General features: G+C 40.6%; 1 protein-coding gene across 1 annotated transcript in view; it reads left to right on the plus strand.

Moving 5' to 3' along the window:
* The first annotated feature begins 1419 nt into the window (after positions 1 to 1419).
* obsl1a (obscurin like cytoskeletal adaptor 1a) overlaps positions 1420 to 14762 on the plus strand; it is a 19624-nt gene continuing 6281 nt past the window's right edge. The window contains exons 1-15 of the mRNA XM_005749457.2: positions 1420 to 1838; positions 3204 to 4466; positions 6175 to 6444; positions 6712 to 6972; positions 7384 to 7689; positions 8647 to 8913; positions 8998 to 9273; positions 9778 to 9892; positions 10108 to 10268; positions 10464 to 10736; positions 10846 to 11121; positions 11231 to 11506; positions 11589 to 11864; positions 13942 to 14217; positions 14306 to 14575. Coding sequence (XP_005749514.1) covers positions 3278 to 4466; positions 6175 to 6444; positions 6712 to 6972; positions 7384 to 7689; positions 8647 to 8913; positions 8998 to 9273; positions 9778 to 9892; positions 10108 to 10268; positions 10464 to 10736; positions 10846 to 11121; positions 11231 to 11506; positions 11589 to 11864; positions 13942 to 14217; positions 14306 to 14575 — 4492 coding nt within the window. The 5' untranslated portion in view covers positions 1420 to 1838; positions 3204 to 3277. The remainder of the gene's footprint in view (positions 1839 to 3203; positions 4467 to 6174; positions 6445 to 6711; positions 6973 to 7383; positions 7690 to 8646; positions 8914 to 8997; positions 9274 to 9777; positions 9893 to 10107; positions 10269 to 10463; positions 10737 to 10845; positions 11122 to 11230; positions 11507 to 11588; positions 11865 to 13941; positions 14218 to 14305; positions 14576 to 14762) is intronic.

Raw genomic sequence — 14762 nt, forward strand, 5'->3', positions numbered from 1 at the left:
GCGGGGATGACTGCATGGATTGTAATGTCAGAGGTATAAGTAGCCTTAAATGGGGCGAGCAGTGTAGTGTGACTCCTCCAAATGACTGTGGTATTAATTCATCTGTTCAGTGATACATGCTTGATAGATCACATCGCATATTTTATTTAAAACCCTATAAACTCATATGTAAAATAGGAATTTCTCATCATTATACTCACACTTTAGGGAAGTTTAGTCTGTGCTTGACATGATATTCCCGATGTGTTAATTCAGCGCCGTCACAAAGGGGTCAAAGTTATGTGACCTGTATTCAAGGTCACATATCCGTGACGACAGGTTGCATGCAGTGTGTATCAGTGGCTTCGGCTGTCCGAAACGCTCCACTTGAAGAGATAGGGCAGAGAGCTGTTGTCTGAGAATGCAGGCAATATGTGTCAACACCAAATTCAAATCTGCCACGGAGGGAGACAATTGATAAGTGAACAAGCACCTGTGCTCGCAGGGGGAAATAAAAATACTAAGATGACAACATGGGTTTAGTGTTCATGTACTGCTCACCAATACTGTGTATCTTTTAGACACAACTGGAGAGGTGAGTAGTTTTTGATCACGTAGTTTGAAATCTGACGCCAGTTGTATGTTACGCATCTTGTTTCATGTTTTAAGTTTTTCCAACAATTTATAATCTTCTGAATCACCTACCTGTCCAGACTTGTACTACAAAGGGGCCTGAATTAAAATAAGTGTTATCACCTTATGAAATTTTTGTATTATTTCTCTTCAAATCACAGTGTTATATGGGTCTACATATAACTCATTTAATCCTGAGAATAGATTTTTCAATTATTAATATGTGCTGAAATACAAACATACAAACATTTTTGACACACAAAAAGAGAGATGAAGCGCAGGGCGTGGAGCGTATTAATATGAGTTGTTAACAATGCTTGCTTACAAAAATTATGGTAGTTACTATGTTACAATTGTGTAACATTAACTGATGATGCAGTACTAAGATAATATATATATGGCCGTGTATCTGAAAGCCATGACATAGTCTTTTATCTTTTTAGCGTGAATTGCATTATCATGACACCAAACTCTTTGTTTCACTTCCATCTGTTGATCATCCCTCAGTATAAACCATTTTCTAATGTGTGACACTAATTTGACCCTATTTATGGGTCAGCGTGACTCATGAGGCAAGGAGCTTCAGCAGGCAGGGCGTCCTTTCTCTTCTAAAGGTTTAACTCAGGATATCTTTTAAGCTGAGTGATCCATCGCAGAGCTCGGCCCCCTTCTATCTTCAGCGAACCATAGCCTGTCAATGGGGAGCCTAACTTTATCTGGCCCAGTGTCATTGAAGCTGCTGGTATTTTTAGGGGGTGGCTTGCAGCGGCAGCAGCTGCAAAAGCATTTACTGCCCCCCACCACCAATTCCAGCTCACTCTCTCTCACACCACACTCTTTAGCTATTGGACAATGACAGTATCAGAGCTGACGCATAAACCAGGCACTCAGCTGAAAGGCTGTGGTCATTTTACTCCTTGCCACCTGCAACCCAACACCAGACTGAGGGGACACAACTAAGATATTACTATGACTCTGGACCACCAAATGTGAATGGAAGCTACCATTTTTCTCAGCTGCGTTGGTGTTGAGTGACTAGCAGGTGCTCCAAACAAGACAAACCAGGAAAACAAGGAACATGAGCAGAAGACTCTAAACGTGCTTCTTGAATGCTAACCTAACCAATGATCATCCAAGTAAACTGATGCCAGCTTGTATTTTTAAGAATAACATTTTAAGGCATCACAAGAGAGACAAATGCTATAAAGACAGCATTTCTTAAAGCGGTAAGTCTATCCTCTGAACTCTTTTTTTGTGTCACTGTGTAACTCTCTCCTGAAAATGCCTGAGGACGATCTTTTCTTTACATGTGCCAACAAAACATTCTAAGACTGACTGAGCTTGGGATGTGCCTCTACTTGTCATAAAGTTGTATGACTTTATGCTCTTTAGATGATTTCCAAGCGTGATGTGTCACAGAGAACAAATGGCTGCCGTTCTCAAAGCAAAAAGAAAGGTGGTGACAACACAGAGGAAACAAATGAGCCATGAAAAGAGACAAGTGGCAGCTGCATTACAAATGGAGGCTAAAGCTTTAGATCAGAGATGTCAAACTCATTTGACATTGTGTTTATCTATTAGTAAATTACTTTGGCTTAGCGTGAATGGTAATGGGGCAGATTTTTATCAGTCATAAAGGCTGTAAAACCTTTGAAAATACAGTTATAAGTCAAAATCTATTACTTCCTTCGCATTTTCAAAAGCTGTCAAGTGGGCTCGATTTGAGTCCTTGCCGGGCCAATTCTGGCCCCCAGACTTTATGTTTGACACCCTTGCTTTATATACTGAAGTTGTTGCTAGAATGTTACAATGAGCTGACAAAGAGAAGCCAACAGTAAGACTGCAAACAGCATTCTGTACACATGAATGTATATAAGGGATTAGTTGGTCCTAGTTAGTGACTGCAGGTGTGTTTGTGTGTGCTATGTGACACAGAGGCTCCAGCATCTTTTTTTGGACAGACTGCTTTATAAATACACTCTTCACTGAGCTACAGCACCAGCTGTGAGACAACCAAAAGTGTTTGCTCAATACCCACCTCGCAAAACCACTAAACTTCTTTACTTCAGCTTTGGGAACTATATTGAGTATTCAGAATTTTTTTAAATTTGATTTAATTCAGTTTTATTTAAATGGTGCCAAATAACAACAACTGTCACTTCAACACACTTTATATTGTAATGTAAAAGCCCTACAATAATGCAGAGAAACCCCAACAATCAGAAGACCCCCTTGAAAAAAGCACTTGGCGAGAGTGGAAAGGAAAAACTCCCTTTTAACAGGAAGGAACCTCCAGCAGAACCAAACTCAGGGAGGGGCGGCCATCTGCCGTGAAAGGTTGGCGATGGGAGGAGGAAGACAGGAAAAAGATACACCGTGGAATTAATGGAGATTGATCATTTTATTGTATTTTATAAAACTGTTCACTCTGCATTCTGCTTTCAGTTTGAGTCAGATTACTGATGAACCCATCTGGGACACAATAACCACACAGTTACTGTTTAGATGGTGGTTTGGGGTTTGAACTCAAAAGCTGCACTCATGGCAGATTTTAATCATCTACTGAACTAATAATCTTCTTTCTCTTTCAGCTCTTTACAAAACAGAAGAAGATCATTTTGAGAAGAAACTTCTTCATTCGACCCAAACAAAAGGTGACATCACCATGGATATTTTTGGTGGCGCACCTCGTGTTTTAGGCTATCCACGTCCTGTAGTGGCCCAGTGTGGAACAGATGCAACACTGAAGTGCCAAATCGGTGGAGACCCACGCCCAGATGTGATCTGGGAACGCAAAAATGTCCAGATCCTGTCTGAAGGACGCTACAACATCTCGGATGAGGGAAAGGTTTACTTGCTGACTATTACCAGAGTGACCCAGCAGGATGCTGGCCAGTACATCTGCAAGGCTAGAAATAGCATAGGAGAAACCTATGCAGCAGCCTCACTTAAAGTTGAAGGAGAGGCCCAGCAACAAGATGAGGACGCAAGACAGTTAGTGGTCAATGGTGGGGCACAGCCTATGCAAGAAAATGGAGAATTTGTGGGACACCTAAATGGCTACAATGCAGTGCAAAATGGTGAACACTGCAAGGCAAATGGAGGGGAACTGAATGGAGAATGGAACAGCAGGCTAAGCAAAAACCAAGCAGAGGTTGATCTGACATCTGATGACAGACCGCGATTCCTCATCAAGCCCCTGTCTCTGCGTGTGGATCGAGGCGAAGACGCTGCCTTCTCCTGTAAAATCTGGGGGACTCCTCTGCCAGAGGTGATTTGGGAAAAGGATGGGAAGAAACTCAATGACATCTTTGAGAGTTCTCACTTCAGCATGAGAAATGAAGATGGTGGCTGGTTCCAACTCAAGATATATCGGACACGTATGCCAGACAAAGGCGTCTACACCTGCAAGGCCGTCAACTGCCATGGTGAGGCCCTGGCTGGGGCCGTCCTTCTTGTCGAACCTGTACCAGAGCGAGGTGACAGCAAAACATCCTCGACTGGTCACACTAACAGCCAGTGGTCACCAAAGCACAGGGGTGGGAGGCCCAGTTTGTCAAGGATCACAGCAGAGCCACCTGTCGATGCATCAAAAGTGAAGAAATTTGCAGTAGCGGAGGGGAAACACGCCAAGTTTCGCTGCTTTGTAACAGGGAAGCCGAAACCTGAGATCATCTGGAAGAAAGATGGAGTTCCCCTAGAGCCTGACAGACGTCATCTGATATTTGAGGACAGAGAGGGCTACTACACCCTGAAGGTGCTGTACTGTAAAGTGCAGGACACAGGGTTGTATGTGTGTGCAGCATCAAACGCGCTGGGAAACACCCTAAGTGCAGTTCACCTGTCCGTCAAAGGTATGGCAACCTGTTCTTTTTTCTGCAACCTTCATGGAAGAACATGACATGTGATATTCTTCTTGAACAATATTTAACCCAAATAATGTTAGTCCTCTGTGTTCACTGAATACTACAAGTAAATGGAAACAGTGATTAAAAGAGTAACAGAAACCACAGAAGGTGATTAATATTGAAACATTATTATAAAACCTCTGAAAATAACCACCTACACAATTTAATCATGGCACCTTTTTCCATGTGATTTAACCAAGTACAATAACCCATTTTTGACCATGTCAAACCAACACATTTGGCATTTGGTGGCTTGATGTAATCAGATTACGTTGTGTGTACTTACATTGACTTGAAGGGATTTAAGTATGTAGAGTGAAATTTGTTTTAATTCATTCTACACAAGGTAAAAACTTCAGGGAAACGCAATGAAATCTTGTTGTTTGAACACCTACTTTGTTAGGGTAGGCAATTACTGCTAGTCTTGCGTAATGAACCAATATGCAGGTTGATGATTTCATAGAGACAAACAACCATTTGCACTTACATTCATGGGTAATTTAGAATCACCAATTAACCTAACTCCAATTACACACTGCAAACTAGGCAGATTGTGGATTTGAACCCAGGCCCTTGTTGCTGTGAGACAACAGCACTAACCATCACACCACCAAGCTTTCAATGCAGGCTTAACAAAATGATTACAAGGCTTGATGCAGAATTTTCTGTAGGTTTTTGTCCTTGACAGGTTAAACCACAATAAATAGCAATAGTATACACGTGGTGTGGGTGTAGCTGTCTGCCTCTTAAAACTCATGCAATTTTCCTGCAGTTTGACATCTAATATGATCTTGTGAATTTCATGAGTCCAGTCAACTAACCACGCTTACTAGACTGTATCATGTCATCTCAACAAGAACAAATTAAGTTGCTGAATTTCATGCAGATGCTACATGATTTAATTATGTTCACCTTAGAAACATGAAATTATTTAGTTGAAATTACAAGTTTGAATCTTTTACATGTAACAACCACCCAATTTCATTTTTTTGAGTGTAGAAAACACTTCATTGTACCAAATATTATCCCTTAAAGCAGATTAAATTGCTTTCATGCTGTTGGAACCTTTTGAATAACACAAAAGAAACGTCTTTCTTTTCAAGACATTAGTCACTGAAAATGGACAACTGAAATGAATATGTATATGTCCAGTTACAATAAATGAGGGCATATCTTAAACCATACTAATAAAACATTATACCATGAGCTGCAATTGTGAGGGCTGTGCATAGTTAAAATGCTACCCCATTCATATGTGATTCATTCTGCATCTGTGAGCTGCCTCTACCATAAGAGTCAGTTTAGTTAATGGGCTCAACATGCCAGTCATTAACATACAGATAACATGACGGAACATTACCACTGCTAATCACTGCTTGAAAACTATTATATGGTAGCAAAAGAGAATCAAAAATTAAGTGTTTGCGCTAAATTTTTTCATTTCCACACATTATATTTTAATTATTATTTTGAGTTTGACTTTTTCTAGGCCTGCTGCCAATGCAATGAATTTGAGCTGTCTTCTAAATCTACGCTATAGCACTGCGAAACAGCTTCTTGTTTGGCATCTCCATCAATCCTTGCACACATGTACCCATATATATGTACGATTCATCCACTTTGGACCAAAGATAACGTTGTCCTTATTCTTCAGCCCCTGCCGTGCGGTTCAGGCGCCCGTTAAAAGACGTGGAGGTGAAAGAGCGGGACGTTGCCGTGCTTGAGTGTGAGGTACCTGATGAGTCACTCCCAGCTGCCTGGTACCTGGAAGACCAGAAGCTGATGCCCAGCAGTAAATATGGGATGGAGCAGAAAGGAACCAAACGAAGACTCACTATTCACGATGTGGGAACAGACGATGATGGAGTCTACCTCTGTGAGATGCCTGATGGAGCAAAGAGCATTGCTGAGCTCTCAGTTAAAGGTACACTATGAAAAATAGGCTACGGTGCATCAAATTATTGTAAAAGGGGATGGTATTTCTAGGACTAGTATTTCAGGAAGACAAAATTTCAATGCACACTTGCTTTATCGCATTAACTTAATGATATCCATTCATGTCATTATTTCAAGCTAAATGATCTCTGTATAAACACCTGCTAGCACAGTGTGTGGTCAAAGGGGGAAACTACCTGATGCAGCTTTTAAGCTTATTTTGAAAAACTATTTGCATTGATTTTTATCCGTACAGGTACTATTGTTTGTAAGCTTCCACGAAAACTGGAGGTCCTGGAGGGTGAGAACGCAGCCTTCTGCGTGGAGGTGGAGAACGAAGACATGGAGGTCCACTGGTTCAAAGAAGGGTTGAAGCTACATGAAACACACCAAACAATCCTCAAGTCTTTTGGCAAAACTCACATTCTGGTCTTTGTCAACGTGGCCTATCACGACTCAGGAGTTGTGACATTTGTCGCAGGACGATCCAAGACTTCATCACGCCTCAAAGTCAAAGGTTTGTTAAGGTTTTTTTTTTTTGCCTTGATTTGAAGAAGCTTTGCAGGTTGTGTTTGAGATTTAAATAAACATTTATTTCAGGTTTATTTGTTGCAGGATGATTTTGTTTTTTGTTACATTCAGTAGAGTGTTTTTGCTGGGGGTGAGAGTGGGAACTCTGATGGCAAATTTATTTTTAGAAGGAGTCATATGCAAAAATGTAGGCTCACTTGTCTAAATGTATTAATTTTAAGACAAAATGTGTTTTTATTTAATTATTTTTACATTTGTCTAATAATACATTACAATTATTGCTTCTGCTTGTATACTAATTAACTAACTAGTTTCAGTGAATTTAATGATGCCTTCTGACAATCAGCCTTCTATCAATCCACCCTTATTACATTCTTTATTCTTCTTTGTCTTTCAGCCACACGACACTGCCCACCTATCTGTCCGGTGGGAGTCAAAATGGATGTAGACAGACCCAACAGTGCGCTACTTAACTGGGATCCCGCCCCCAGTAGTCAGACCTCCACCCGCTCTGTGTTTGTGCTGGAGATGCAAGAAGTGGGTTCTCAGGAGTGGCAGAAGTGTTTCACCTCAGAGACCGCCACCTCAGCTGAGGTCACCGGTGACATTGTACGATGCGAGGGCAACTACCGTTTCAGAGTTTGCTGCATTAACAAATATGGACGAAGCGGCCATGTGGAGTTTCCCAAAGTTGTCCATCTGGGTGAGGAGCACACGGCGACAGATTTTACATACAGATATATTAAATGTCATTTTTTTAAAGTTTTACTTGAAACTCTTCTTTGAGGTGAATATAATTTTATTCAAAAACACTACAGTTTACTTTAAATATGAAACACAAAATTGTATACATTTTTAGGTAGAGCGTTTGTTTTTTTAACTTGCTGAGAAACCATGGGCATATAAATGTTAATAATTTTTCTTCTTTTAATTATGGTTATTTCAGTTATATTGTGCTTAAATTTGTTGTGGGTGTTTGATGTGGTCTCCAGTGTGGCAAAGAAAAGTGTTAAGGTTTAAGCGAACAAGGACATGTAGTTATATTTATCAGTGATAAACGTAGATATTATGTAGACTGGAGTAAGAGAACTAATATGAAACTATAATGACAACCAAACAGCTGACAGTACTGTAAAATGACAATTTCCTTCTGGTAAATTTAACTTCCAGCACTTTCCTGTAATTTTCTAGAGTAAACTACGCATTATTTGTTGACTAATAGTGTACGACATAGGATATGTTTATAGGACTAAATTGAGCAATTTAAAAATATGGACCAATATTTTTTTCTTTCAGACACCAATGATAAAATGACAATGAGTTTAAAAATAATCTTGCTTTAATGTCACAACAAGTCATGTATTAGTCATTTATGCATTGCCAGATCTGCTTGGATCAGCTGGTTGATGTTTTGTGGCAGTTCAGACATTGTTGCCAACAGGGAAGTTGCAGAGCGCCCTCTGGTGGCAGACTATGCAAGCTGTGCAAAATCAACACATAACATAGTAGAAAGACATTTTTCCTGTCTCTTCTTTACTTTTTAATTCTGTTGTAAATTCTGATGCCAATATATGTGCAAATAGCTAATATTATTAGGGCCAACATATCGGTCAGGCTTAATTGACTAATACCTGTACTGTACTTCTTCTGTACTTGCTAGTTCCTGGGCCCAAGATCCTCAGCCGCCTCCAAAGCTGTGAGGTTGTAGAAGGACAAGATGCTCGCTTCTCCATTGAATTGTCTGCCCCAATGGTTGGAACCTGGTTTCTCAATAGTGCTCAACTGCAGCACGGCGGACGATATTCAATACAACACAATCAAACAAAGCACTCAGTGGTGATCCATGAAAGTCGCATGACAGAGGATGAAGCAGAGGTCACCTTCATAGCTAACGGAGTCAGGGATTCCGCTGTGCTCAACGTTAAACGTAGGTGTAAAAACCTCTGAAAAACCTGTGATTGATGCATTTTTTTAAGTTTGCTTATTTCTGTGTTCATTTTTTTTTCATCAGCTGCCGTGATGAAATTCAGTCCTCTGTCAGAGTTAGACAGCAAGAAAAAGGTGGACATAGGGGATGCCATTGTACTCTACTGTGAAGTCTCCCATCCGTTTGCAAAAGTATCCTGGTTCAAAGATGGCAAGGAGCTTCAGGTCTCAGATGGTCTAAACATCCAGGCGGATGGGAATATGAGGAGGATCGTGATCCAGTCAGCTGAGGAATCTCACTCTGGAGTTTACACATGTGAAACTTCAGGGGATGTCATCACATTCAATGTGGATGTTGCAGGTAATTGGTTTATGAACAGATGACATGCTGATGAGCTTCTTTAACATTAACATAGACATTAACATTAACATGGATATTAATTGACCATTTTGTTATATTTACTTAAAGACTCACATGTTAATTTTCTTATACAGGAAAATGCATACTTAATATACTATCTGGATTTCATATCATGAAAATACTGATGTTTCTTGGATTATTAAGTGACACTGAATATAAACAACTGTGTCTCTGACTGATTTTTATGTCTTGTAAGAAACCAAAACCTTGTTTAAAACCTGTGCTAACACATTTGGACCACATCTGGGCTTATTATTAACCCCTTAGCAGTCCTACAAATTTACAATTAGTCCCCTAAACCATCCAATGTACCGTGGGCGGTACGTCCGACTGCTAACAGGTTAAACCATACCAAGAATCACTCCAATTTTTAGAGGGCTAGTTCATGTAATACCTTGAGCTCCAGCCATTGACATGCAGTCTTCCTTCTACCCTGTTTTTAAGGTCCTCCGGTGGATTTCAGTCCGGTCGCTGAGGATGAACTTCATAAGAGCAGCATGGAGTTGGACCCTGTGGTGCTGGTCTGCCATGTCTCCAGAGATGATGCTGAAGTTGTGTGGTAAGACTGAAGAATTCCTGTTTGCAAATAAAGACAGATCTGTAGATCTGTAAAGTCTGTAGTCTTCTGTGTTTCCAGTGTCTAACTGTTCAAATACTTCCTGCATCATTTTGTTTACTGCACAATCAACCTCTTAGTAGGACACAGGTTTTTTTTTAATGTAACTAAAACAAACTCTTTGAGACTCTTTACAGTTATCTGTGTCTGTGTCCCAGGTATAAAGACGGCTGTGAGATCAAGCCCAGTGACAACATAACTCTGCAGGCAGAAGGAACCATGAGGAGGTTAATTATCCGCTCTGCAGAAACCTCAGATGCTGGAAGTTATACTTGCCAGGCAGGAAACAGCAGCATGGAGTTCACAGTCAATGTCCGAGGTACACTGACCTTTCTCCTCCAACTCCTGTTGGTAAAAACAAAAGGCATTTAACAACATATTTTGGCTGTGTTTTGGCCCTGAAGTTTTAAAATGAGAATAAAAAGATTAAAGGTGGCATTGTGGAACAAATAGATTATTAATTCATTGTGAGCACCATTTGACCTCGCTCTTATTACTCAAACAAAAAACACAGAGCCTCCAGTGATGATAGTGGAACCTAAAGACGATGTGGTGATTGAGAGCTACATCTCAGAGGAGATCCACCTGCAGTGCGAGCTGTCTCGCTCCAGGGGGAAGGTGCGATGGTTCAAGGATGGCCTGCAGGTGGCAGAGAGTGAAAACATCCAGCTGATATCAGAAGGCCCTTATAGGAGGCTGACAATTCTCTGCAGCTCAGAGGAGGATGCTGGAGAGTATGTCTGTGAAACAGATGGAGACTCCATCTTCTTCCAACTTGGTGTTAAAGGTAAAACTTTAGTGCTCACCTCTTCTAACAGATATCAAATTGAAACATAGAGAATCTACAAAATAAGTTTAAATGCTTATTTTTTTTTAATATCTTTCACTTGTACTAGATCCACCAGTAAGAATCATTTATCCCAGTGAATCAGAGCTGGAACTGACTCACTTGGCATCAGAGAGGCTGGAGCTCAGCTGTGAGATCTCAAAGGCGGATGCTCCTGTGCGCTGGTTCAAAGACAGTCTAGAAGTTGAGGCAGGGCACAACTTGATCCTGGAGGTGGACGGGGCCCAACGGAGGCTCATTATACCCATAACCACTGTGCACGACACGGGGGAGTATGTATGTGACACAGAAGATAACTCTTTGGCTTTCCTAGTAACTATTACAGGTAAACAGGCATACATTCAGGCTAATTATTTATGGTCTATACATGGTCACTCAGTAAACGAATCATCACATTACATTTTACATACTTTATTTCTCTTTGCTTCACTTAGAGTCACCAGTAACGCTAACTTGCCCCAAAGACATAGCTGAAAAACTGGAGAGTCTTGCTGGCAAACCAGTGATTCTAGAAATTGAGGTGTCCCGACCAAATGCAGAAGTCAAGTGGCTGATAAATGGTGAAGAAATTCAGCAAAGCAGCAATGTCACCATCACAGAAGATGGGCTCATTCGTCGTTTGACAATTCACTCTCCCACTCCTGAGGATTCTGGCAAATACACTTGTGACGCTATGGATGATAAAATTGATTTCCAGGTTAAAGTTTCAGGTAAGATGCAGCAATTGCCTCGGTATGAGTTTTCTGACCCATTGTGAAATTTAAAGATAAATGTTCAATTCTGTGTCCTCAGAGCCACCAGTAAAGATTTTAAGAAAGTCAGAGATCAAGAACAACCTAAAGTTCTTGATTTCTGATGACATTGTGCTGGAGTGTGAGCTCTCCAGAGCCAATGCTGTCGCCAAATGGTACAAGGATGGCTGTCGTGTTCAGGGTGATGAAAGGTTCTGTGAAGAGGAAGAAGGTCCTTTCCGCTCGCTCGTCATCCTCAATGCTGAACTCGAAGATTCAGGAGAATATTTTTTGGATGTCGGAGATGACAGTATCAGCTTCCAAGTTACAGTAGAAGGTAAGGTTAATATGGCTGAATGTATTTTTCTTCTTTTTTAATTTTTTCTTAGAAAGCAGTCGTGCATATTTGTTTAATATGCACATTGAAATACATATCCTGGTCAAAAAGGACTCCAGGTTTCCTCACATGGTTACTGCAGACGAAAACAATGCCATCCATGGTAAATACAGTCCCAATCAAAAGTTTAAGACCACTTGGAAATGACAAAATATCATATTTTGCAGGTAGAGCTTCAACATGCAACAAGAAGAAATGGGAGGTTTCAATCCAAAACATTTTTTTGAGCATGCAATTTATTGAAAACAACACTTAAAATGAAACAGGCTGTTTTACAGGAAAAAGCACCTACTATGGTGCATAAAAAAACATCACAGGTGGGATCTGCTTGTCATGCCAGTAACACTGGAAACCATCAAGATTTTTTCTCATCAGAGAATAGAACTTTCTACCACCTTTCACTGTCTCATGTCCAAACGGTCAGTTCTGTAGCGTTCAAGGAGACGAGGCCTTTGAAGATGTTATTTTGTTTTTGAAGCCCTTCAGTCTCATATGCTGTCTGAAGGTTATGGGGCTGCAGTCAGCACCAATAAAGGCCTTAATTTGGGTCAAGGATCGTCCAGTGTCTTGACGGACAGCCAATTGGATCCTCTGGCTCAGTGCTGGTGAAATGTTTTTGGGTCTTCCATCATAACCCTCAGGTTCATTTAAGAAATTCCAAATGACTGTCTTACTGCGTCCCACCTCAGCAGCGATGGCACTCTGTGAGAGGCCCTGCTTATGCAGTTTAACAACCCGACCATGTTCAAAAAGGGAACTTTTTTGACTTTTTAAGATCCTACCATGCAAATATGAGTTTTTGCCATTTTTCAAGGGGTTTTAAACTTTTGACTGGGACTGTATCTGGTTAGACACCATGTTACTAAGATTTTTAAGCAAAGTAAAATAGTCAAATTTTTATTTGAACTTAGAGGTTATACAGGCTTTTATATCTTTATGCCTGCAGTTTAACTAATAGGTGTTTCATCTAGCTTTATTGACACTGTCAATAGAAAATTGTACTTAGTAGTCAGTATAGACTTTTAATAAAATAAGTTTGCATATGATAGAATACTGCATGATGACCTCTTTATAACTCAGACTGTTTTTAGTTCACTGTGACCCGTTATCATGCAGGGAAGGAGCAGTACCTATTAGTGCTAGATAAGAGCTTAACGAGCAGTTTCACTTCGTGCCAGGTAGAGAAGCCTCTCCTGGCACACACACACACGCACACATCCACATTCCAATGTAATAAACGAATGCACCTACTGTTGTATATAAATAAAGACCAGGACAGTGGCAGAGCGCGAGTCCTTGAGCCACTGCGAGCACTCTGTGACTGCCCTTGCAAGTAAAAACTGCAGCGTGTGTGTTTCTAGCGCTTTGGGGTCCTTAGGGACTAGTAAAGCGCTATATAAATACAGGCCATTTACCATTTCTACTCTCTGACTCTCATGCTGAAGAAGTGTCTTTAGAATATATCTCTTGACAGACACATAGAGCTGGGTATCATCTGCATAGCAATGCAATTGTATGCTATGGTTTCTAATGTTACTGCTTAAGAGGAGCATTTATAATGTAAATAGAATTCGTCGGCACAACTGGAACTCCGATCTACATGAACAGAATGTCTCTGAAAGACTCCGTTCTGTCAGAGGCCATGACAAGGTTATTCATAACCTCCATGTCAATGCTGTTTCTGTGAGGAATTCTGAAGTGTTAAGTTTTATACATACCATTCCAATGAAGATAAGCAGTTAGCTGTTTTTCAAGTACTTTTTAAATATTTATTTAAATAAAAGGTTAAACTTATTTTTTGAAAGGGATAAGGCTAAGCATCTTGCCTTGGACTTTTTGAAAACATTTTTGAAAACATTTCAAAACGGCAGCTAGTATCTGGCAGGATCAAGTAGTTATAATTTTGGCTTCCACTGGCATGATATTATCACAAAAGAGCTATCTCTGTATGTACATTTTTTTCAAAAGGATATTTCTGGCAAAACTTTGCATGAATTAATCCATCTTCTTCCCTCAGAGCCTCCAGTGACCATTGTTGGAAACTCAAATGACCTTGAATACCAGGAGATGATGGCAGGCGATGACCTGATCCTGGCCTGTGAGGTATCTCGTGCTAATGCCCCTGTCCAGTGGTATTGTAATGACAGGCTTCTCACCAGTGATGACCGGACCTATATTGAAAGCTATGGGACATTGAGGAAAATCATCATTTCCTGTGTTCAGCCTTCCGATTCTGGAAAGTATGTGTGTGACGCTGTGGATGACAAGATGGTCAGCGTTATACGCATTCAAGGTACGAATCCACAAAATAAGCCTTCACAGCTTTAAAGAAGAGAAAAAAGGTCATATAACTTTCTTTTAAATTTTCTTTTCTATCAAAGAGACTCCAGTTACATTTGTGAACAAGGAGGAAGACATTGTTGTGACGGGTTACGAAGCAGAGAGCGTGACCTTGACAAGCTATGTTTCCAAGGAAAGCGCTCTAGTGCGCTGGATGAAAGACTGGTCGCCCGTTGAAGGTGATCGTTACCGAGCACTCATGGAGGGCCATAAACGCACTTTTACTATCGAGCCTTTGAGACGCTCTGATGCCGGCGAGTACACATGTGACATCAACACAGACCAGATGCACTTCAGCCTGCTGGTGAAAGGTTAAAATTTTGTTTTGCATTTTGAACAGCTATGTACACTCAACAAAAATATAAACGCAACACCTTTGTTTTTGCTCCCATTCCCCATGGGATGGACGTAGAGACCTAAAATTCATTCCAGATACACAATATAACCATCCCTCCCAAACAGTGGTCACAAATCAGTCCAAATGTGTGGTAGTGGGCA

The sequence above is a fragment of the Pundamilia nyererei genome, unplaced genomic scaffold (assembly GCF_000239375.1).
Source record: "Pundamilia nyererei isolate P.nyererei 1_Seehausen unplaced genomic scaffold, PunNye1.0 scaffold00245, whole genome shotgun sequence".
Classification (NCBI taxonomy): domain Eukaryota; kingdom Metazoa; phylum Chordata; class Actinopteri; order Cichliformes; family Cichlidae; genus Pundamilia; species Pundamilia nyererei.